Source organism: Antedon mediterranea, chromosome 6 (genome assembly GCF_964355755.1).
Source record: "Antedon mediterranea chromosome 6, ecAntMedi1.1, whole genome shotgun sequence".
Classification (NCBI taxonomy): Eukaryota; Metazoa; Echinodermata; class Crinoidea; order Comatulida; family Antedonidae; genus Antedon; species Antedon mediterranea.
In genome coordinates this window covers 16,225,314-16,249,571 of record NC_092675.1, presented here as the reverse complement: position 1 = coordinate 16,249,571, position 24,258 = coordinate 16,225,314, and the positions used below count along the sequence as shown (strand labels likewise).

General features: G+C 33.6%; 3 protein-coding genes across 3 annotated transcripts; all 3 read right to left on the bottom strand.

Moving 5' to 3' along the window:
* Window positions 1-2,923: 2,923 nt before the first annotated feature.
* LOC140051243 (uncharacterized) lies at window positions 2,924-7,656 on the bottom strand. The gene is made up of 5 exons (XM_072096383.1): window positions 7,221-7,656; window positions 6,215-6,315; window positions 5,760-6,101; window positions 5,034-5,367; window positions 2,924-4,577 (listed from the first exon to the last, which is right to left on the bottom strand). The coding sequence occupies exons 1-5, from the start codon at window positions 7,304-7,306 to the stop codon at window positions 3,281-3,283; spliced, it is 2,160 nt and encodes a 719-aa protein (XP_071952484.1). The 5' UTR covers window positions 7,307-7,656; the 3' UTR covers window positions 2,924-3,280.
* A 572-nt stretch (window positions 7,657-8,228) lies between these two features.
* On the bottom strand, window positions 8,229-17,205 carry LOC140051175 (vitellogenin-4-like). The gene is made up of 18 exons (XM_072096311.1): window positions 16,999-17,205; window positions 16,639-16,730; window positions 15,837-16,057; window positions 15,448-15,571; window positions 14,855-15,116; window positions 14,294-14,519; window positions 13,817-13,885; window positions 13,417-13,697; window positions 12,984-13,194; window positions 12,504-12,647; window positions 12,067-12,312; window positions 11,707-11,883; window positions 11,351-11,461; window positions 11,020-11,197; window positions 10,673-10,830; window positions 9,746-10,402; window positions 9,417-9,579; window positions 8,229-8,833 (listed from the first exon to the last, which is right to left on the bottom strand). The coding sequence occupies exons 1-18, from the start codon at window positions 17,136-17,138 to the stop codon at window positions 8,553-8,555; spliced, it is 3,741 nt and encodes a 1,246-aa protein (XP_071952412.1). The 5' UTR covers window positions 17,139-17,205; the 3' UTR covers window positions 8,229-8,552.
* A 471-nt stretch (window positions 17,206-17,676) lies between these two features.
* Window positions 17,677-23,919, bottom strand: LOC140052445 (vitellogenin-like). Its single transcript, XM_072098057.1, has 11 exons — window positions 23,796-23,919; window positions 23,331-23,473; window positions 22,413-22,568; window positions 21,933-22,115; window positions 20,903-20,987; window positions 20,223-20,481; window positions 19,717-19,888; window positions 19,220-19,449; window positions 18,484-18,649; window positions 18,148-18,294; window positions 17,677-17,904 (listed from the first exon to the last, which is right to left on the bottom strand). Exons 1-11 carry the CDS (start codon window positions 23,848-23,850, stop codon window positions 17,677-17,679), a joined length of 1,824 nt encoding a protein of 607 aa, XP_071954158.1. The 5' UTR covers window positions 23,851-23,919.
* Between the last annotated feature and the right edge of the window lie 339 nt (window positions 23,920-24,258).

Genomic DNA, 24,258 nt, shown 5'->3' with positions numbered 1-24,258 from the left:
CGGTATCATTCTGAATCAACATGGATAGCAAGAACTGCAAATTATTGATACAGTATTTTTATTGTATACAGTGATCGTGATTGTTGAAAAAGTAAAAACTGATTTGCTTTGCGTCAGAGTATATCAAACGTGATGCAAGCTATAAAAACACTATATTCGCTCCGTAAAAAACATGATTACTGTTTCAAATGTTACTTCACCACTCCACTTATCTCTGTTCAATACAACTAAAGCTCTGTCTACACTATCAAACTTTATTTGACAACAAAATGTGTTGTGCCCATATATGGACATATATTTATACCTGATATTACATTATATATTGTAAATATACTTACTGATTGACTCGCAAATTAAATAGTTGAAATTTTGTTGTAGATGGCATCTATTTTCAACAATGTTTATTTCATCTGTTATTTCATTTTTATGACTGGTTTTCTTAACTGAAATCCGACCACAAGAATCCGTAATATTTTCCTTTGGTAGATCTTGTACTCTCATAAAAAATATACTCTGCTTACTAAATTCAAGTACGCTTAGTATATTCTTTGTCAGTTGATTATATTCTTGATTGCTATTTATCTCGGCAATTTTTGCATCAGCTTTAAGACATTCGCCTTCAATATATGATCCAGAACGAGTTTGCACTTCAGATAAACTCATCAGCACGTATGAACTTGCTGAATAAGGTGGTGTTCCTCCTATGAGAAGTATACATTAAAATGTTGTATTTAATATTTATAAATAAAAAGGAGTACTGGGGTGTATGAAATTAGTAAATCAATCAACTATTGTTTAAACCATGCCTTAATTTTAATTATTGGTGACGATACAGAGAAATACTAATTTGGTCCTTAATGATCATTGTCCATGATGGGTGGGTGCACCATCTTGTGTCTAAGTGGTTGGAGGGGTGGGTGGTAATTCAATATTGAACGAAGACATATAATACAATTGTCTAAAATACAAAAGAACGAATTAGGTGTGTCAACAACCGTTCATTGATGTTGAGTTATCCACTTTTAATAAATTTTAATTTAGATTAAATCATTAAAGTCTAAGAAAATATAAGAAGTGTGCTTAAATCTTGAAGGCTGCTAATCTCCAATGAAATATATTATTTTACGTACCAAGGTTTCGACAATCTCCAGGTAGGCCTATTGGGTCATAGTAACGCCAATTATTGTTGAGTGGGTATATTATAAAACAATGCTTTAGATCACCACACCTTGCATCACTGTGAAAAGGAATTTCATTGTAGTTGTAACATCACGTTAAAAATATATATATGGCACATATACATATAATACTTGAATTACCTATGCCTACGTACAAAAGGTGTTATAAAATAAAAATAGTAGGCCTATATGTTATAGTAGGCCTATATCTGGTAATGTATGCTGTAGAGAGGACTGTATTGAAGGCCATGTGCGGGCAACAAATTTCTATTGATCATACATTCCAATAATTATCAATCGATAGTTTCCCATGTTTTATAATTATTGTGATTTTATTTGTGTTACACGAGCTTGTTGAAAATAAGCACTGTCTTATCAGAGGGTGAATAGTTCAAATTACACAGTAAAATCTCTATTCTTTTGTACACAAATGTTGTAAATAAAGAGGCATTTTAAAAAAAATATGAAAAATAAACGGTGTGGTAAAAAATGTTTTTTAGTATTTTTATACAACTTATATATTTATGATATAGCAAAAATTATCCACCGTATATCCACCATCTTTTTCACCTTATAAGGAGTTACCAGACATGTTATTACATTAGGTTAAACTACTTTTAAGTTTAGTTAAAACTACTGGAAAACGTCGTTTATAGCAGAATTTTGCCAAATTTTGTATTTTACCATTTTAAGGGAAATTCATGTTTTTTCGTCTTGATTTCTATTACAAATATCTGATTTATGTACAATTAACCAGATAGCATATTTAAAATTCATGTCTGTACCTGAGCTTTGAAATTCAGATTTTTCTTTAAATCAAGTTAAATTTAGATTAAGAAACAAATCATGAAATGTCACTGAGTGTACGAAGGTAGTAGTTGACAAATTACAACGTACCCGTTATTATATCGCTTATTAATGACACATGTCCTGTCTTTAATATTGCTGAATCAATTAGTTAATGACAGCATCGTAATCAAGGTAAAATCACAGGTTTTGTCTTAATCAAAAGAAAGTTTCGTGTTGGTATTATATGTGACCGTCCCACTTTTATTCCTATTGTTAAAATATCGAGTTACCGTACAACACGTAAAAATAAAATAAAAGTTTTATGGAAAAAAGTAATAAAACTACATTATAGTAAATCGAATTGAATTAACCAATAATTTAGATTTTGAACGATCTCAATCGTTAAATAATGTTACTTACATTGGATGTGCTTTAATGCGCAATGAAAGCAAGACAATACAAATGTTCCACTTGATACGACCATGTAACATGATGGTGTTCTGAATGTTTCACAAATGATAAATAAATACTTCCTCACAGCTCTTTTGTATGTATCATTGACATGACACATGCCGCAGTATTGAGTACTCTTTCCTGTTATTTTTATCTAATTACTTCATAGAATACATTTTTAGGGAAGTTACCTTTACATCTAGAAAAATGGAACTGGTAGGCAAACTGAATTAAGGAAAATAATATTATTTCCTTTTATCAACTAATACGGAAATGTGTCACTGACTGCTACCTTACCTGTACCCAACCACGGAAACCATCGTTTGTGTTAGCATTAACTTTTCTACCATTGTTCTGACGAAAAAGTGGATGCTTTAGAATAATTATTATTAAAACCTGAATAAACGTCAACAGAGGGCAACAATTATGCTATAAAGTTTACTCAAAAACGAAGAAAAGCAAATAAAAACAGTTTCAATTAAAACATATTTATTAACATTGATACTTTATATTACAAACTAATATTAAAATCAGAATATAAAATATAAGGAATGACTGTTGAACGATTAATCAGGGAAACTAACAACAACAAAGAAAAAACAAAAATCCAAACAAGTCAACAATAACTGTACAAGGAATCCAATAAGTTACCTCATGGTCTTACATTTGGAATGTGCTACGTGGGGAAATTAGTTCATAAGGTAAAGTGTACAGTATCGAGCCTAAACATAAAAGAAAGACAGAGTCCCTGATGGTACATTTCCATTTGTTCTCAAAGGGAACCGTGCTATCTAATACGTCTTTCTTGGTTGTAGGCCTATGTCCAGATTATTCGTACGAATTTCGAAGTTCTTTATATTCTATCGAAACTTTATTATCTTAACTGCTGATTTATCAAGTTCTTGATAATGATCATCATGGGATTCACTATCGTATGACATGTAGCCACTCACTGGATTCTGGGATTTTGGTTTGGCACCGGTCTTTGGTTTACTTTTTGTTTTTTTCTTCCCACTTTCCTTGGGTGATTTACTGTCATTCACACCCTGTTCAAGGGCTTCATAAAACGCGTTAGAAATGTTAACAGCTCGTTCCTTGTTCATGTTATCATCGCATGATTCATATTCGTTAGGTAATCTAGGTACATCATAAGTGCTGTCACTTTGTCCCTTTTGTCCCTCCATATCATCACACGTTTCGTATTCATTAGCTTTCCGTGGCACGTCATAATTTGAGCTTAAACAATCCACAGGTTTAGCAAAGTAATTCTCATATTGATTCACACTCTCTTGAGTATAGTATTGCTCGGCACGTTCCTCTTTTTCGTGATTTTTGTCCATACTAATATAATTATGTTGATTACCTTTTTGAGTGAAACATGGTTTTGCCGTTGCTTTTGAGTTAAGTTCCCGGTTGTCTTTCTTTTCATTTGCTATTTCGAATGGAACATGAATGTCATAAGTAGATGGAATCTTGTATTTTGGTTTAGCCTTCTTCTTATTGTCAGTATTTGCAGTATTTGTCTTGCTTTTAAATTGTGCACTTGGTGGTTTCATAGGAGTGTGAGGTTTTGTGCTGATTTTTTCCTCGTTTTCACAATTATTGCTTAGACTATTCTGTTTACCTAAACTCCGATTTGAATCCTCTTGTTTCACTTTTGGTTTCGGTAGATCATAAACAGGCACAGTCACGTTCTTCAATGGAGACGGCTCGTGGTATTTACTGTTGCATTTATCGTCGTCGATTTCGTTAACACTTCGACTATTTTTGATATCGTTATTAACTGTCAAATCTGGTTCTTGGTATATACATTCAGCAGAGGTATATTTGTCGACACTTTTTCGTGGGATTGAATAATGTCCTACATGGGCGTCAATGGCATCTCCTTGTTCGAGCTTGGAATCCTTTTCACGATTATAACCACTCTCATGTGGCATGGACTCGTAAACATTCTGTTCTTTTGGAACTTTATAATGAACTTCTTGTTTCTGATTAACATTCGTATCCTGGTTAGGCATTCGATGATCAACATCTTGGTACTCGTTGTCCAAGTGAACTTGAATCGTTTCGCTGGCTACATTTAATGACACAGACGCTTCGCCCGCTTCGCCATATGTATTTTGATCTTGTTCGACTGCAACAAAACAAGCAGATTTTCTGGAAGAGAAGATTTTTTAATAAATCAATTATATATATGAAACGCTAAACCAGTGGTATGCTGGAAAAGGACATAGTAAATCGCATCGAACCAGTTACCGGACTCGAACACGACTACTTTAATTTCAGAAAGCCCATTAAAACAGACGGAGAGATACTGTGCAAAAGGAAGGCGAGGTAGAAGAAGAACCTAGTGGATAGATAATGTTTAATGGAGAGCTTCCTATCATAGCCACTCAAGCGGCCTTCGATAGGAATTACACGGTCGAACTAAGGACTATGGTAAATAAACTGAACTGATCCAGATAATACGGTACTATAGTTTCAAGCTATAGCAGATGATCCAAGTATATTTCCACTTGGTCACCTATCGTTGTATTTTATATACTCTGTATTTTGTACTAAATTTCTTCACATTCAACAATTCAAACAGTAAGGATGTGTTGAAATGCTTACCGTTTCTTTTTCCGACGCTTAACGAGAAAACAAGTAATTCCAATCACAACTAAAAGTACAACAAACGATGCAGACAACACGATATATAGGAACGTGTGAGTGAAAAATTCATTTGTTTGTTGTATAGGTTGGTTCTCTGATTCAAAGACAGATATATTTTTTGCTTGACGCGTTGTCTCTCTGGCTAATACTTCAACAGTAGGTCTACTTGTAGTCAATGTAATTGATGTTGGTGAAACTGATGTGGTTGGTGATGTAGTTACAGTGGACACTGAACTTGACGGGTGCGTTATCGTCGGAGTTATAGTAGTCGGTTCAGGACATTCAGAAGCACCTAGGACATAATATTATACTATTAAGTTTTCTTCGTAATAGTTCATAAAATACTGATTATTTAAATTAATAAATGTCATACAGAATAATCATTATAGTAACAAAGTTGAAAGGTTATAGATTTCCTTTAAATCAAGGTTCAGGAAACTGTTGGCATTCATTGCGTGACCGGTAGTCATACAATACAACTAAAACACTAAAGAACAAATGATTGATTTTATCATTGGATTTAACTTTCTGTTTCTTTTATATAAGGACAACGAAGTATGCATAACTTCAGATCATAATCTTGCGACAATACAGGGAAGAGTTAACTCTTCCCTGGTATTATCAATTAAAGCAATAAAAACGAATTTTACATTGATCACAATGTTGCTATTGTATGTTACTTACTGATTGACTCGCAAACTATATCGTTGACACTTTGAGCTTGATTGCATAGGATTTCATTAATTTCATCTTCATTAACGAAAAAACCATCTTCGATGGTAACCTTGCCACACGGAGAAGAAAATCCTTGCAAGCTCCCAACTTTCACGTAAAATGAACTCTTTTGACCAGTACTCAGTATATGTATTATATTGTGAGTTAGTTGGTCATATTCTTGATCGTTGTTTATAACGACAGTTTTTGCACCAGCTTCTTGACATTCGCGTTCAATGTCGGATGGAGAACGCGTTTTTGTAGATAAACGCTTTAGTACGTATGAACTTGCTGAAGAGGGCGGATCTCCTCCTGAAAAGTAGATTATAATAATATAAGAACTAGTATATTTGTTAATAGTAGTCATTGCAAAAAGAGTCAGTCGATAGGTCTGTCATCAGGCGGTAACAATCCATGTAACTTACCAATGTGTTTACTATTTCCCGGTTGTTTATGATAATAATACCAATCATTGTTTCCAGTATAGATTACATAACAATTGTTGACACCATTGCAGGTTATCTCACTATGGAAAAGGCGACAATGCATTGATTAGTGTTCCATAACAAAATTATATATCGCAAACACAATGAGGCTATGTGTAAACCTAAACTATTAATTCAATAAATTGTTCACAAATATTATACGTAACACCGGATAAATTAGAACTTCCAAATAAACACACTGTACTGTGCATTTGCGGTTTAAACAATGTAATTATTTATTTTATTACCACTTTATTTAGAGAGTGTAACCCTTCCAGCTGAACCTGTATTAGTATTTATAAACTGTATTTGTTTCTATAGTCTAATATGTTTTTTTGTATTTGTTACCTTTCTTGCTATTTTGTAAAATCACGGAGTATGGTAAAATGGATGTACCATTAATTAATGTGAATAGATAAAATAAATACAAACGTTGTCGTCCGGAACAACAACAACAATAGGTTTAAAAGAATAAAACCGAATTACACAGATTGGAAGTTTGAAGGACAGGAAACGACTCCAGTAAAATACTGTAGTTTAATATTTTCTCCATGCTGATATCGTTGTTAAAACTTGATTATGACTTAATTTAAAACTTAACTGAAATAGCAAAATATGATATTAAGAGTTGTAGGCTTAATACAATAGACTGTTAAAACAATTCAAATTCCGATTGAACTCTTTATACCGTTATATTTAGTTCCAATGAGCTCTCAAATAACGGAGGTAATTTGTTATGATCAGACTATCTAAAATTATAAACTCTCCGACTCAATTGTAAACGGTTTTTTTTTACAAATGAAGAGTACTTAACACCAATGAAAAATATAATGACCTCCAAAGTTCCAAATGCATTGAGCTCGAATACGGGTTCCTTAAAAATCAAGGTTCTATCATGCACAATTGTAAAAATAAATCATAAAAATAAGTATGAACTGTCACTTACGTTGGGCAATTCGATTCAACATGTATTAAAAACAAGGTAATGCATATGATCCACTCGATGAAACGATGTAACATATTAGAGCCCATTATACGACTTGTTAAAGCTTCCAGTGACACAGTTGAAATGATGATTCTACTACGATCACATCTATTTGATAGGCCCTACTTATGTTTTTTGTTTTATATGACTAGCGTTTCCTTTTGTTTTGTCTTCGTACCCGATCACATGTATGGGAAGTTACTTTTCGTTCTAGAAATAATGACGGAAGTAAATGTCATCGTAAGTTTAAAGAACAAAATCTAGACTTCCTGCTGTCGATCATGAGGTACGGAAATGTGTCACGTTGCATTCCAGGATTCACACTGCTTACTGCTTACCTGATACCCTTATATATTGGAAGTCATTGTTGACATTGGCTTTCCTACCATTGTTATGACGGCGGCAAATCCTTATCCAAGTGAGCGTATGTAACAAAAGGTTTAAGTCTGGAATCTTTACCAGTTATGCATAATTAATTCCATTATAATCAAAATAAACCGAACCAAATACAAAGTGAGTATAATCTGGAAAGAAAATTACTCTTTCCTGGTATTATCTAGTGAGGGTTAAGTTCCACCATTACTTATAATACAATGTGAAACGCTCTATAGATTATAGTCCGGTCTACCATGGAGGTATAAAATAAAATATTTTATACCTCCATGGTCTACTGTACTAAATACATTTTTTAATCTTTTGTTTTTATTCTTAGCTAATTAATATATGCAACTGGCGTAATTTGGAATATTATTTAGTGTAGGCTACGTCAAATTGCTCACTACTTTTGGTTATAGGCATACAAATGTATTCATTAATTATACCAAAAAAAATGCACCATGGATAAAAAAAAATAGAAATTCCGGGATGAGGTGGTGGAGGAGGGAGTGTTTCTCAATCCATAGTGCGTATTTTTTCCTCAAATATATTCAATGATACTATATAGACCACCAATGTGTTCTTTTTTCCACCTCATGATACTCTTTATTTATGACGAAGCACAGGTTATACATAGCAGAAGAAGATTAGGCTTATAAAGAGGTTATAAGAAGGTACCATTCTGTAGACGTTTCGTGTTTTATTAGTAGGTATATGCCTATAGATATTATTTTACTTGAAAAAAAAAGAGTAAATACATGCTGACGAGTCTCACGCTCAATCAACTAGGATTATGGAAAGTCACATTATTTCTACACAATTCATAAGTAGGGCTACTTATACTTTATAGGTTAACAACAACTGAAATCTACTTTAAGGTAATGTAGACCTATTATATAATAGGTTTAAGTGTAACGGTTATTTAACGCATTTCAGCTGGGTATCAACGACGGAAACAATATCTGTCTTAAGATACGAAACCTTGGTAATAACCTCATTCTCTGCTCTTTCTGTCATGTAACGCGTTCCACTATTCTTCTCAAGACAACTAAACTCAATTAGTTCTTGATGACGTTTAGTCGGAGTGCATGAATCACATCTTGGTACTGGTATCTTGGAGAAACAGGTTGATTCAACATTGTCTAAAATGACATCATCTATGACGATTGTTTTCATTTTTGGCAGGCATTCAAACATTTCTGTTAAAACAACAAAATCGTAACACTTAATAGGCAGGCAACTTCAAGCAATGAAATGCTATAGCCTACTACACGTGTTCTTTGCTAGAGTATAAATAGTTTCTACACAAAGCGTATACACCTTGTGATATTTCTTATTGGATAGAACCGAGGCAATCTAACAACCGGATGCTGAGCTTCGGAGATCAAGAGTTTAACTGTGGCTGCGACACGATCAGTTCCACATACATGCAACGCGCGCCGAGGATAATAGGATAGTACACTGCTGTTAGTATTTATCACAACCAGACATAAGACCAGCCATACGAGTTCCTATCTTGGCAAAGCGAGCTCAGTGTCCAGTGGTTAGATTTCCTTGATAGAACATAATAATAATATCATTATATAGCACCGTAGCTACGCGTACCTGTACCTTATTACTGAATTTGATTGCAGTGCATTGTACCTCTGCCAGGGCTTCTAAAATGTTTAGAAATACGGGAAGTATACTCAATATTCTTTAGAAAGATACATTTTACCGCGACCCGAGTGAAGAACAGCGTGTAATTCGTACAATTCGTTCATGGAGTGGTTAACATCTTACCTGTAACAAGCGAACATAGTTTGACATCCGAAACACGGTAAGTAATTCCGAAAATCTGGCTGTCGTCGTAACTCAACCCCTCTGGCCCCACGAGATCATTGGTTTGCTCACCATCATATTCACCACAGAGACCACACTGTAGTCCATGATACCATGGAGAGACCTGTAATGACAAAACAATGATTAATAAAACTTGGCCATATATCAAATAGTTTTGTTTCTTAACAAAAATGTGCAAGTGTCTTTGATATGTGAAGAAATGTATCAATTAAGCTGAAAAATAATAGAATATTCTTCTCCCAAAATAAAAGATAAGAAAGATTTCTTACTTGAGTTTTGATGTATCTCTGGTTGAATTTAATCGTCAGTCCAACGGATACACACTCAACTTCAACCGTATCATTTGTTTTTCTGATAACGTGATCGACTCGACCAAAATCGGTTCTGTTGACAGCTTTCATTGTTTCCATTCGAATCTTAAAATCTTGCCAATATTTGCGTTCTTCGCTGTCTATTTCACGTTCCTCATGGCGTTCTCTGCTCATGCTTAACGAGTCGGCTGACTCACTGTCGACATTTGGCTTTAGTGAAGGTTCTACAGAGGATTTTACAGTTTCAGGTGTGACTGTAGGATGTAATTGAGTAGTAGGCCTAGTCACTCCAGAAGATTTTATAACATCTAAGTTAGACATAGTGTCTTGAAATGAAATTGTGGCTAGTTCTTCCACCATGATTTCTTCTATGTGACGTTCCTCACTGCTTGCTGATCCGGTGATGGGAGACGGCTTTTTCCTCAAGACCTCTATTTTATCCATATGTGGAAAAATGGTCTCTGTAAGTATTTTACCGTTACTGAAAATAGTTATCTGCTGGTTGTTTCTGATCTCCAAGGGGATGGCATCCACAATCACGATGATATCTGCATTATCAACGTCACTATGAGGTTTAAGTTCAATGGTATTTCCTTCAGTGAGGATCATGACTTCCTTTTAAAGAGAAGAAAAGTAAATGGTATAAACAAATTGATCACTGTCTTGTAATGAGGAAATTAAACTATAAAATGCCTTACAGGGAAATGAGGTTAGATTATTACACTTTGTCGACTGTATGTTTTCCTCATTATTGTTCATTGTAACCATAAATTGTAATCAACAATCATCATTCCACAATGTCAGGGAAGATAAAGCTTAATCTCAATTGCTAAATGGGAACTGTCAGTTATTCCAAGAACAGAACTATACAATGATAAAACTCACCTTCTTGTCTGAATGAACTGGACTTCTGCGAGCGGTGACCGTGTAAAGACCAGACGATGAACAGTCTTTGGCAAGAATATGAGGGCATGTGGTGATATTATAGTTGTATTCTAGGTCATCAAAAGTTTTGACTTGATCTTTTACCACCTTACACGTAGCTAAATAATAAATTGAAATATGTTGTTGCTGTAATATATAGTGATGTTGATAATCCGGCACAGGTATGAATTTATTATGCCTACCTACTATTTCTAAATTATATCAATATAAACTATACATTTTCTAAATTAAAATAATAATTAAAATAGGACCCGGTTGAATACCTAACTATCGTAACTAAAACTCACGCGGAAATTTGTTGTTGAACATTCTCTGCCTGTACTGGCTAATCAGACTGTAACGTGCTGAGAGCGGCTCTAGATGAACTGGAAGCGATACATCATGCCATGTGAGGGTTTTGTAAGGATGCTTGATGACTAAATCCATCTTTGTATGAGTCTTGTCAATAGCCCCAGATATCAAAACCTAAATACAAGATTACAAAATAGTCCTTATTTTTCATATTAATTTTATACAAAATGTTTGAACCACACTTGTATTCACTGTATAGGCATTAGGCCTATTATTATATAAAACATTATTCCACCAAAATTATTGTTATAATAAACATGGATATACCGTTCCTCCTTTGTTCTTTTGATCAACGGTATCGATCACCAAATTGTCCATTGTTTCTTTTTCAAAAAGTAAGATCATCTTAGAATACATTATCCTGTACCATAGAGGTATCTGTAAAATGAATGACGTCATTATGATTAATGGTGACGAGTATGTAAGCACACCCATCCAACAATAACAAAATGTTTTCTCTAGTTACATTATCCATCGAATATTTAATGTATATGCAATTTTCGTGGCGTTCGAAAGTGTATATTGATATTGAGATAGTTAAAAAATAGATTAAAAATAGGTACGGACGCAACATATCTTCCATTATACTGTATTAAAATAGATAGTTATATAATTTTTCTCACGTTGACATATGTCATCATAACGTGCATTGAACGAAGTTCATTCTCTTGTTTGATAATTTCTAGACATGCGGGACTGAATCGAAGCCCGTCTGAGCGATCCTTATTACACTGGATTCGAACCGGGTTTAACTTGTCCTTAAGTTCTTGACGCTGCATCTGGCTTTGTTCAAAACGAGCCTAGAAAGAGAAATAATGTATTAATTGTTTGTCTTTTGTAGGAGGATATTCACTGTTTATCATATAAAGATTCAACATAGCCTTCATCATGTTAATTATTGTTAAAGCCTACAGACCATGTAGAATGTAACAATTGCATAGTAAAATACATTTAATTTTAGGGCTGGTAAATTATATAAATACCTTAATTTCGAGTTTCTTATCGTTGATACAACTAACGCCCCATTGAATGTTCAACTTGCTACGGACTTGTTTTGTCATGATGCGTAACCTTTCATCAAGGCTGAGGTGTTTCATCTCTTCGCTTGAATCAGACCAAGATTCTCCAGATTTTGACGCATCACTACCAGAACCAGAAGAGGAGCTCTTTAAATTATCAGGAATAACGAAGTCTGGAGCTGGGAAAAGAATTTCATTCTGCATACACAACTGAAAATAACAAACGTTGTACTAATCTTAACAACCACAATCACATCAAATTGTATTTCCCACTTTTTAAATAGATTTATCTGTATGTTGTGTTTCAAATCATTACGGAATGTTATTTCAATCAGAAATCAAATGCGAATATAAAGCCAAGAATAATCTTATTTTTGCATGGCACTCCAGATAAAAATTACCTTCAGCGGTATCTCTCCAGCTTTTGTTGGTGACTGCACAAGTTCCATGGTAACGGTCTTAAAACCTTCTTCATTGCCATTGATTAGTAACTCTGCGACAATCTTTCGCTGTAATTCTGTTCTTTCTTCGTGGATGCCAACAATCTGCTCAACATGTTTAATAGTATAATTACTATATATTAGGGCCTATTGCTTTTTAAATTTCACAATGTGTAAAGCTCTGTATACACTATCAAACTTGATGTGATGTAGGCCTACCCATATATCGACATGATTGTCATTTCACTACCATATTTGGGCATATCATATTTGTCAACCACTGTAGTTTGGTAGTGTAGACAGAGCTTTAGCCTAACTCAATGTTCTGCTCTGTTGTAGGACAAAACACATTATTCTTACCTGTCTGAAAACGCGTCTCTCAACCATTTTCATTTAATTAAAGTTTAATTTAAAAAGAAAAACACTGTTTTAGAATCTCACCGTGACAAGTAACCTAATAGCCAGTTTCGAATCTGCTCTTTCTTCATTACTCCTACTTAACTTTCTATCATCAAGTTCTAACCGTCCACTGCGACCTGTGCTTTTTGAAGAAATCTCACACATGATTTTTTCCTTAGCCTTTTCTATAATAGTACCTATCCAGGCTGGAACAAATGTCCATTCGTCTTCATTACTTTTACTCTCTAGTCCCCTAAAATAAAATCAAAAACTTATATAAAACAATCCATCAACCATATTTGTCATACAGGGCATAGTTACTTTCAGTATTCTTTTACTATTTAGCTTATTTTAGTGTATAAAGACTGATATTCCGAACACCTAGTGTATGTTGCCTGAGTATTTGCGACTAGGCAATTTTAATAGAAATGGCATACTTTTATGATTACGGTATGTATCCAAATATGAGACGTACTCATTCTGTTCCAAGCTACTTGAGCTGGATGTGATCCATTGTCTAAATGTGTTAATCTCCATCGATTCTTTGATAAATTCTGATGATACATTAACAGTGGATACTTCTAAAGTGATTGAATACTCTTCTGGTCGATTTACTCCACTCCGAGTAGTGATGTTAAAGTCAACTGGTCCAGATAACGGGAACCGCGGGGCAGATGGTACGCCAGTAGAGGAGATCCACTTACTTCTCACTTCTATCTCAACACCAATACTTTCTTTACCCACACTGATAGCCTTCTGTAAAAATATTGATTTTGTTGAATTTGAAAAAATGAACTAAAAGTACCTGTTTAACACAATTCTCATTGATATGTTTGTTTATTATGCTATGTATGTGATAATTCTTTTTTTCTTACAATGCATGGCTTTCTTTTGATAAGTTGTCCTTCAATTGGTTTCTTCACCTCATTTCTATATGTTGTAATCTGTAAAAATGTTTAATTACACCATTATTATATTGCAAATCTTATAAGTAATCCTGCAGTGAAACATATACTAAAAAAAACCCCACTAAAAATGTATTATTAAATATCTATACTTATTATAGTCTCGTGGAAAATATTGTTATAATGTTTTTTTTTAATTTGTTTGTTAAAAAGCCTAAAAATGGGTAGAAGAGGTAGAAAAGCAATTGAATTTTTATAAAAACAAATAGGATACAAACGACAAAGCAATACTTGGGTAATTGATGAGTTCGTTATTTATAAGTTAGTGGTGAATTGACGACAGATGACGTGATAATTATAATTAACGAGTGATTATTTAGGAAATAATTATTATTACATTGATGTTCTATTAGTACACTGGGTCATCTTTATCATAATGAGACTTACATCTTCTTTTTCTTCTTCTTTGAATGTGTATGGTTTAGTTTGAAGTATTACAAGTTGTCTGTTTTCTGAGGGCGTTTTGACCTTAACATCATAGATTCCTTCGGAAAGGTCAACCTTTAGTTTTCCATTTATTGGTAAATTAACGTTCGCATTTGCGTCGATGGCAACCCCTGTTTTCAATATAATAGAATCCACTCCCATCTTTCCCGTCATTTTTAAAGCCAACCTATGAGGACAAGTGGAAATTATAAACATTGAAAGATGTATTGTTCGCCTAAAAAATATTTCTTAAAACAATTTTTGTTGAATATGCCATTTTTATTTCACGTAAGGCCTAATAGTTATCCACTTTGACCAAAAATTGGATCGAAAAAAAAATGTATTTACCCGAAAAAATTAAAGCAAAAACTAGTCAAATTGGCTGCCAGTTAATGGTTTTTTTGTTAAATACATCTTTAACTCGAGATTCATAATAATGCCGAATCTCATTTCAAAGTTAAAATAGTGCCGAAGTAGAAACACAAAATACTGTTTGAATATAACAATAAAAAAACATCGTACCTTGGTTTGATGGCTCCTTCAATTACTAAACTTTTAGGGATCGCTTGACCACGAAGTATTTCAGACAAAGGGGGTCGGGCAGCAATACGGCCAACATAATTGACAGTCATAACACCAGCAGATGTGATGTTGAGAGCCAATGGAAGTCCAAGCTCTGAGGCTATCTGGTGCGTACCCTCAAACAGCACAAAAGCTTTCTGAAGATCCAATTGCTCGGTAAGCTTCTTAAGTTTTGTTTCGATTATTTTCAACAAGTTGAAATCTATTAAATATATATTAAAATTATTGTTTATAACACAACAAATTTAACTCGAACGATTCAAACTATTGTAAATTTTACGTAGTTACCCCAAAAAACCTAAAACTTATTGATAATTCACTTTATCTAAATTTAATCTATAGATTGTATGGTATGTTCTATGACGTACTATAAAGTTCTGTCTACACTATCAAACTATATGTGACAACAAAATGTGATGTGCCCATGGACCTGATGATGTTCATTCCACTACCATATTTGGCCATAACACTATTTATGCACATCACACTTTTTTTTGGTCAAAATAGTTTGATAGTGTAGTGTGCTGTCAAACCCTTTTTCGTAATAGAATCAAATATGAGCTTGTCAAGTGATGCAAATCGAATTTCCCTTCCAAATATTTTCAGGTAACCAAGGAATTTAGGATCTGGAACCTTATCTCGGGCTTCCACTGGAACCTGGTAAAAACGTATAAAGATAAATGAATTAAGGTAGGCTCCAACAAGAGGGTCCTCCAAAAGCATGAAAAAAGATGATTAATAAAAAAAAAAAGACTTTGAATAGGCCAATCACTTTCTTTTTCTATCAAATGTTTGGTTGAAGTGGATAACTATTATGTGACATTACAATTGCGTATTAAAAAAACATTTAAAAAAATAATTTTTTTCGGGGGGACAATATATCATTAAGTAATTATGGTCTTAAACATAAAACAAATCATACCAGGTCATCTATCCATTTCTTGATAGCATTGCTCTTGGTCGCAGTGCCAAAAATATTGTTTAAAATATAGTGAAGAGACTCGGTACGCATTCCTGCTTCTGCGATGCTAGTTTGGTAGCCTAGGATGTTAGCACTCAGTTTAGCATTCATTGACAATGGGAATGGCGCAGCTTTTTGGCCGATATGGTTAATCTCTAAGAAGGCTCCTAATTTCAAATCATCTAAATAAGAAAGTAACAATAGTTCTTATCATTTATAAAAATTGTTTAAAAAATATAGAAAGACGAAACATTGGTTGATCTGCCTGATCCCCGGATTTTGACTATGACCAATAACATGCCTACTATATTATATTATGTATATGGCATTATGATTGGCACTGCGATGTGTCTCTGAACTAAAGCTCAGTGGCCGTATTCCCCATTCACACTTAGGCTAAGGAAAACACCCTTAAAATTAAAAAAACCTCCCATCTAAGTGAATAAAATTTAAGGGAAATACTTAAATATTTATTGAGTTAAGTAAGATACTTAATGTTTAAGGGAAACACCTCACTTAAGTGTGATTGGTGAATACGGCCTAAAATTACCAATATCTTTTTGAAATAAGAAATAATACTGTACTGTATTGGTACAAAAAGAAGAGATATACTCATAACATTTTATGTTCTAACGACGGAGTTTACAATTAAATGCCGAAGGCATCAATGAACAAATGGAATAAAAGACAGAAGAAAGAGCAGAAGTATCAAAATGTATGTTATCGGCATAACTAAAACAAATGCTAAATAAAAAAAACTCACCAGACATCTTGCCAATAGGAATATGCTTTGAGAATTGTGCTCCATTTCGAAAAGGTTTAGAATATCGAAGAACTTGTTTTGCAATTGCAGAACTGATGATAAAAAAAGTGTTCTTAAAGTTTTTTTATCTTAAGTGTTCTTAAAGTTAATAAAATATAGAATTCAACTTTGTATCCTTCGATAGTAGGCTATATACCCCTTGTACACAAGACATTTGAATTTGAGGCGAAGTTATAATAATGCAGTGCCAATCTTCGGTAAATAGAAGCTAAAGTTCGACCTGTGTAATTTCAGTTATAATTTGTGACCTTTAATATAAACCTTAGTAATTATCACCATGTGTTCAATATTAAACCTTACATTTCGTTGTTGCACGGTATCGTTGAGTTACTTAGACTAGTTAAATGAGAGAAGACGAAACTTCCAACTTGGTTGCTATTTTCTTTACGGAGAGATTCGGCAATCATCTGAACAATGGCCAAATCGGGCTTGGTTTCCATTAAGATGTAGTATGCTGCGATGCGCAATTCAACTGCAATTCTTTGATTCAAAAATATCGGAAGAAGAATAGTACGAATCTGAAATTTAAATGCCTTTTTATTGGGTAAAATGATTATTAAAGTTTTTTTATAGACAAATTATAAGGAACTGCCTAATTGTATACTTTTATACGAAGCAATTTTAAAATATCGTTATCATTATAGATCTTTTTTCTCTTAAAGTTTTCTTAAATTCTAGTTATACTTTTCCCTGCTTTGTCAAACGATATTTGAAATAATAAACTGATATGAAATGATAGGAACATTACTAATTAATGGACACTTTCAAATAGACAGACAGAAATACCGATATACCCCTTAACCATACGGATTCTTCAGCTCAAAAGAAGTAGAATAAAATAAACAAGGCCATATACATGGCTGCAGTCGCGTGCTCAAATTTTAGTTAGTGTTTACCGACCAACAGACCGACCGACTGACCAACCGACCGACATAGTGAACTGTAGAGTCGCGTTGCATGCGACTAAAAATAACATTCTTAACTACTGTCACCAAACAGAATAATGTTTACCTTGTTTTGTTGTAAAATTGTCATACGGCGTAAAGCATACACAGCAGTAACTCTTAGCTCAACATCCGCATTGGTACTTTCAATTAGCTGTTGGAGATCGTTAATTGTCTCCGACATCCCCGCATTCCCAATAGCTTTCAGGTGCATCAACTGTACGTGTCTCGGCTGGCTTAGCTGAATTCCGGTCAACAAAAACTATAAAAAAAATATAAAAAAGTTATAATACATAAGCCTACAACTAAAAGAGTTGGACCCGGTTAATAAAACTAAAAGAGGAAATGAGTTGTAGCTTGGTGGTTTAGGTCCTCAGGCTACCGATCCCTGGTTCAAATCTCTTCACAAAACTACACTCTTAGACTTATGAATAGATAATTGCTATCTCTCTTCCGGAGCTATCTTTAGCGGTAAAAACCCCCACAGCTGACGGCGTATATTTACCTCTTTATGGGACTCACGAATCCAAGCTTGGCAATTTCTTTGTTGTTGTTCGCCAGTACAGAGTGTATTCACCAGTGAACCAAATGACAGTAAGCAGGTTGCTCTTAACTGGATGTTTGCTATCACAGCTTTACTTGTACAAAGTTCCTAACAACGAACAGTCATACTTAATATTAGTACGGAAACAAAAAGCTTAACTAAAAAAGGCAACGCTTGATCTGATTGAAGATTGTTGAAGATTATATTCATTATCTCTTAACATTTAATATCAACCAAACTATTCTATTCACAAACGATATTTAAAAAAACATAAACAAATAAATGGATAAGATGTACCCGAGTTTTATTAACAAACTGTTGTGTTGGTTTTGCCGTTAGAGCTGTGGATGAAAGAATCTGGATGGCTGCTTCTCCTGTGATTTTCTTTTCCTCAATAAGTGTCTTTATCAAGGAATTTGAAGATATGGTGCTGACAAGTGGTAGAGCATCATGCAAAAACCTCCTAAACCAACAATAACGAAATAAAACAAGATCAGAGAAAGGCAATCTAACGCCGAGCTCGCATTGTCAAGATAGAAACTCGTAAAAGTTTGTCTGGCTGCGACAAATACCAACAGTAGGCCTATTGTACTATGTAGGCCTATTGTACTATGTAGGCCTACAATATCTGCGGCGCGTTGTCGTTGTTCACACATTTTGAAAAAGCCAATTGGCCAATCGAAATTAGTCAAAAGGTTTAGGGGGTGTAGAGCTGATCGTGTCGCAAACACACACACACTCTTATATCTCCGGAACTCAGCATCCTGTTGTTAGATTTCATTGATCAGAGATTTTTGGAATAAATTATTTGACATACTGCTTTAGGTGGTACAAAGATGGTAGTGCCAAAGGGTCAAATTGATCAACACGGCCCCCACATTTGCTGTGTCAGTGCCTTATATTATACACGGTATAATAATATGTTTCGAATAAACAGCACATTATGATATATAATGTATATTACAAGCTTAATTACACACATCGATACTGTACTCAACATTGAACTATGTTCCAAAGTATAATTGTTACATACCGCGATTGTATCTTCATCTTTTTCTCCAAGTCGTATAGATCTTTATCAGTAATACGTTTTTGATCTTTAAAATGAGGAAGTTCCTCTTCAAACTCCTCCATTATATTCTGTAACTCCACAAGAGTGCATTTTCTAAGACGTTGGATCAATTGTAGAAAGAATTCTGGAGTAGCTTTTGTGAGCTCGTTTTTAAGAACACTTTCAGATAGTAGTTTTAATAAGTGAATTACCTGTATTAATCAAAATAATAACACTTACTAAATTATATTCCAACACCCACAAATTACTATTACTAGATTTTACTATCTATGTCTACAGTTTTTTACAGCACCACACCACACCACACTATATTATATATTGTATCAGCTACAGAGAAGTAATGATTATACATTATAGCACTATATTTTTCTCCACTCAAAATTCTGGATATACATACTGTGACCACATGACACAAAATAGGAATAATGCGCGTACGCAACAAAATGGCAAAACCATACCTCTGTATTTGTTGACGTTACATCATTAATGTCATTCGACAGGTCTTCCTCCTCTGATGTCTTTTGGAAGACATATTTCAGTCCTCCCTTTAGCTGTTTATTTTCTGGTTCCGGAATTAATTGATCCGGTTGAATGTCTTCTCGTTCTAAAATTGTTAGCCTTAACATTTGTCTATCGTAAAAATAATGATTATTATTATTATATAGTTTTTTTTAATAATAGAAGCAAAGTCTCCGAGTTTCAAACGTGAGTTCTAGTTTTAACTAATTGATTTACTGATTGTCTTATTGTATGGCTGATTTTCATTTCTTACTTTAAATAACACCTTACGGTTTTTATTAATCTATTTTTTGTTCTATAACTGTATCATTCATTTTGTTTTATGACCTGGTCGTAGCCTAACTCTAACCCAGTGTTTTTCCCGTTACAAGAGAAAGAAAGAAAATATTATTAATGTTATTAACATTATGCAATAACACATACGATGGACAATGTTCATACATACTTAATAAATGTCACAATTCCTCCATCCTCAGTTCTGTAAGGAGTAAAGACATGCTGACCTTCTGCAATGACGGATTCAATCACGTCTCCATCTTGTTCTCGTATGATGTTCTGTCGAATGAGTCCATCTGACTTAAGTAGATTTTGGTCGTTACAACGTGCACATTTAAATCCTCGCACTGAAGTAGTAGTTAACAAGCTGCGGGTTTTGCAGTTATCGTAGTTAATCACCTTTGTGACGTTATAGCCTTTCTTAGTTTCTGAAAAATAAGTTCGTCTTCAACACAAGAGTATGTCTGAATGAAAGAACCTTGTTTTACGAAGCTACCGATGTTTCTCCAGTATGTACAAAGAATAAAGCCCCATTTGTACTACGAAATGCATTTTTCTACAGAAAGTCCATTCCAAAGTTTTCTTCTAAGAACTAAAAGGATAATATAACCATTTATACTATATCTTGGAGCCAATCAAATGACGTCACGGCAAATAAGAACATAACATCGTTGAATTGTATATTTTCTTCTGTACTTTTCAAAATCAAGGTGGGCATTAAAATACAGAATAAATAAACCTATGGAAACACTCTTTCACACATATGGACGTAGGCCCACAGATTAAATAATATACAGTACTGTGTATGTTCCACAATATTTAGCCAGGGTCCAACACATTGCTTCTTACCTGTTAGCTGTCCATTGTTATAGTCTGGGATTGATTTCCAGGATTTGATGACATATTGAGATTCACATTCTCCACTAATTCCCTCCTAAAAATATAAATAATGCTGTGTGCAATGATCTATAGTTATAATGTCAAAGTCACATTTGATTCGTCCATCATCACAAAGAAAATACACTGTTCGTATACAAACGACTATCATGGCAACATACTGTACGCCTATATCATAAAAACATAGTTGAAATGATATATTATTTATACACAACGGTTATAGGCCTAAATAACATAATATTATATAATTTTATTATGATTGATTACTTCTATTATAATACTCGCGATATCAAACCATACGGCCTACAATTATTTGCCGAATTTGATTTGACTGATGAATGAAGTAACTGAAAAGTAATGACTGTACTGTGGTTTCAGCCCATTTTTATCGTTATCGGGCAAGGCTATACTACATTTAAAGTATTGTTATAGCTAAGCCTAAGAGTAAATTTGAAGCCTATTGACTGATCATATATGTCTACTAGATTAATTTGAACCCCTTGTTAACTTGCCAAGTACGGTCTACAGCCCTTGTTATTTATCAGACAAGTATACACTTTCAACCGATTAAGATTACAATGGGTTATCAAATCAATAAACCTGAACTACGATAACATTTCTTTGCATTGTTTCGTGGATAAGGTCATTTCTAACATTATAATATTGATAGTATAACATATGGCCTGCAATTTAATACAGTAGTTGCACACGTCACCAATTTGGGAAGTCATAAGGCCAAAATCCCTGCACATACAATAAAAAATGGGATTCAATTATCCAATATCGACGAGGTTTGGTAAGTGAATTTATGTACATCATAATAGGCCCTAATGAAGAAACTTAAAAAGAACTTAAGGCCTACAAGTAAAAGATTATACTTATTGAATTAAGAACAATCTATCCGCAAGTGGACAGCATTGATTGTGTTTCTTTATATTTTATCTATTTACAAAGTGAACTTGAATAATACACTAAATCATACCTCAATAACTTTGAAAAGTTTGTCTCCTAAAATGTGATCATCTTTTCCAGCTCGATTGATATCAACTGGACGGTCATCAACTCTGTTGCGGCCTTCTAGATTAACTTGAAGTAAATTGAGAACACCACGTTTTATGTTTACAGACCAATGTGGTTCATCAATCGATCCCTCTATATCCGAAATCTTGTAATAATGATATAAGAAATATTTTTGTTAATTAATAATAAAATGCCTTTCATAATACTATTACCGACTGTATAACAAAATACCTGTTGCCTCCCAGTTCGTGTTTTCATGTTCATCTTTTATTGAAGTATAGATTAAATTATTATTACATTTTTTATTTGTTCCTGATAAAGTAATTGCATCTAAAAATGTCGTTTTAAATTGGGAACAGGTCAGAAATCTGATTGCAGAGCAAAGACTTTAAAAATGAATAACATTATTAAGGCCTATGATGATGTACATAAATTCACTTACCAAACCTCGTCGATATTGGAACTGAGTAGGTTTCTGAAGTTGTTCTGTCAATCGCCAAAGCTCTTCTTCAGATGTGTCAGTAAAGAGCTCATCATTTACTTTCTCTACAGGATTTGTGACCTTTTCTTGCAAATATTTTAGAGAAACTTCACTCAACTACAATATAAAAAATATTAGATATTTTGTTTTCAATTTTTTAGAAGTACGGTACAGACTTTTTCTTGCTCATCCCATTTTATGTAATTTAACATTATTGTATATTGCATTTTATTATATATTCATGATTTTAAAAAACGGAATATTCATTCATTCCTTCATTCAATCTTTTATTTCGGAATCTCAGGTCCATAGAAAGTAATATATAAGTAATATAAATATGAATGAATGATACTGATATAATTGGGATAAAACATAGATTAAAACATTATTCGTCAGATAAAAATGGACACATACTGTACATGAAATGTGTATCAAACAATAGGAGATATAAATCTATTGCAAACACATCATATGTTAGCATATGGCACATTATGGTATCGCATGAGCCTCGATTGACCTATTGTTAACATTTCATGTTTGTTTTTGTATGCGAAACTTTAACAGTGATTAAAATAAAAATAAATACCAACAAAAAATGTCACCAATAAACATGTTGACAACAGCTTTAAAGTGGTTGAAAACTACTGAAAGTGATTTCGTATATCTGTTTTTTCAATAAAATAATAATGGATGACACAATATAAAAGAAGAACGTTCTCTCCTCAGAGAAATAATGCCTGCCATGGAGAAGTAAGTTACAGGTATTCAGATATGAAAATAAATCATTTCAGCAATATGTAATTAAACGAATAAGCATGCTATCCGTGCATGTTAAAATCATTTTGCGAAATATTCGGGTGAAAGGTATCCATGTCTTACCTTCATTCGAACAGTATTCAAATCTTGCTGTATAAGGACTGTACATATAATCTTTAAGCCAGAATGTTCTTGACTAGTTCCTGGAATCCCAGTCAGTAGCTCTCCCTCATAGTTATACCACAATACCTTATTTGGACTGAATTCTAGAAGAATCGACATTTTAAATGATATTTACCTTCTGATTCTATTTCATACAAGCGACATTACTTAGAATCTGATTCTTCTAGGTAATAAAGCAGAAAGTTAGGCCTAAAAATGTTGTTGAGAGTTTCAAAAGCTGGAAAACACTTGATAGCCCTATATCTAATGAAAGAAAACAATGAAAGGGAACAATTTGGCAAACATCGAATTTCTGTTTTGGAAAGCTACAATCATACTTTCAAGCAACAAAATAAGGCGTCGTTCAATTGATGTAGCTAAATTATTGTAGCTCTTATTACTTAGTATAATTGTTGATAAACTCACGTGCATATAGGCCTACTATTGTGGCTGAGAGTAAAATAAATACAGCGTATCTCATGTTGGTTACTATAGCTCAGCCCGACAACAGTGGATCTGAAGTTTGTCTGCAGAGTACAGACGGAATCTGTCGAATGGGTGGTTTAAACTAGTTATATAGAGAAGGGGTTGTGAAACGTGATCTATCAAAAGTCAACAATATGAGGACATCAAGATAACTGTTGATAATATATTTTACGTCGGCATATCTGAAACCACCAACACATTTAAAAACCGATTAGATTCGTTGTAGACATGGGGTTAAAAAGGCACACATCGCCTAAACTTACCCATTACAGTTTATCTAAACTAAACTTGATTTGAAAACGGCAAATCAATAATCGCTTATACAACGCACATTTTAAATTGTAATCAACCAACTATAGCAAGAGACAAAAAAAAAAAAAAAACACAAAACAATCAATTCCAA

Coding starts and splice junctions, on each gene's coding strand:
- LOC140051175 (XM_072096311.1), bottom strand. CDS start 17,138: ATGGAAACCAAGCCCGATTTGGCCATTGTTCAGATGATTGCCGAATCT. Junction 13,195..13,416: donor AGTAGCTTGGAACAGAATGA/GTACGTCTCATA, acceptor ATTTTATTTTAG/GGGACTAGAGAGTAAAAGTA. Junction 8,834..9,416: donor ACTATGTTCGCTTGTTACAG/GTAAGATGTTAA, acceptor TTGTTTTAACAG/AAATGTTTGAATGCCTGCCA.
- LOC140052445 (XM_072098057.1), bottom strand. CDS start 23,850: ATGAGATACGCTGTATTTATTTTACTCTCAGCCACAATAGTAGGCCTA. Junction 19,450..19,716: donor TAACGTCAACAAATACAGAG/GTATGGTTTTGC, acceptor TGATTAATACAG/GTAATTCACTTATTAAAACT. Junction 18,650..19,219: donor AAGATGAAGATACAATCGCG/GTATGTAACAAT, acceptor TTGTTGGTTTAG/GAGGTTTTTGCATGATGCTC.
- LOC140051243 (XM_072096383.1), bottom strand. CDS start 7,306: ATGGGCTCTAATATGTTACATCGTTTCATCGAGTGGATCATATGCATT. Junction 5,368..5,759: donor TATAGTTTGCGAGTCAATCA/GTAAGTAACATA, acceptor ATTATGTCCTAG/GTGCTTCTGAATGTCCTGAA. Junction 4,578..5,033: donor AAGCGTCGGAAAAAGAAACG/GTAAGCATTTCA, acceptor CTTCTCTTCCAG/AAAATCTGCTTGTTTTGTTG.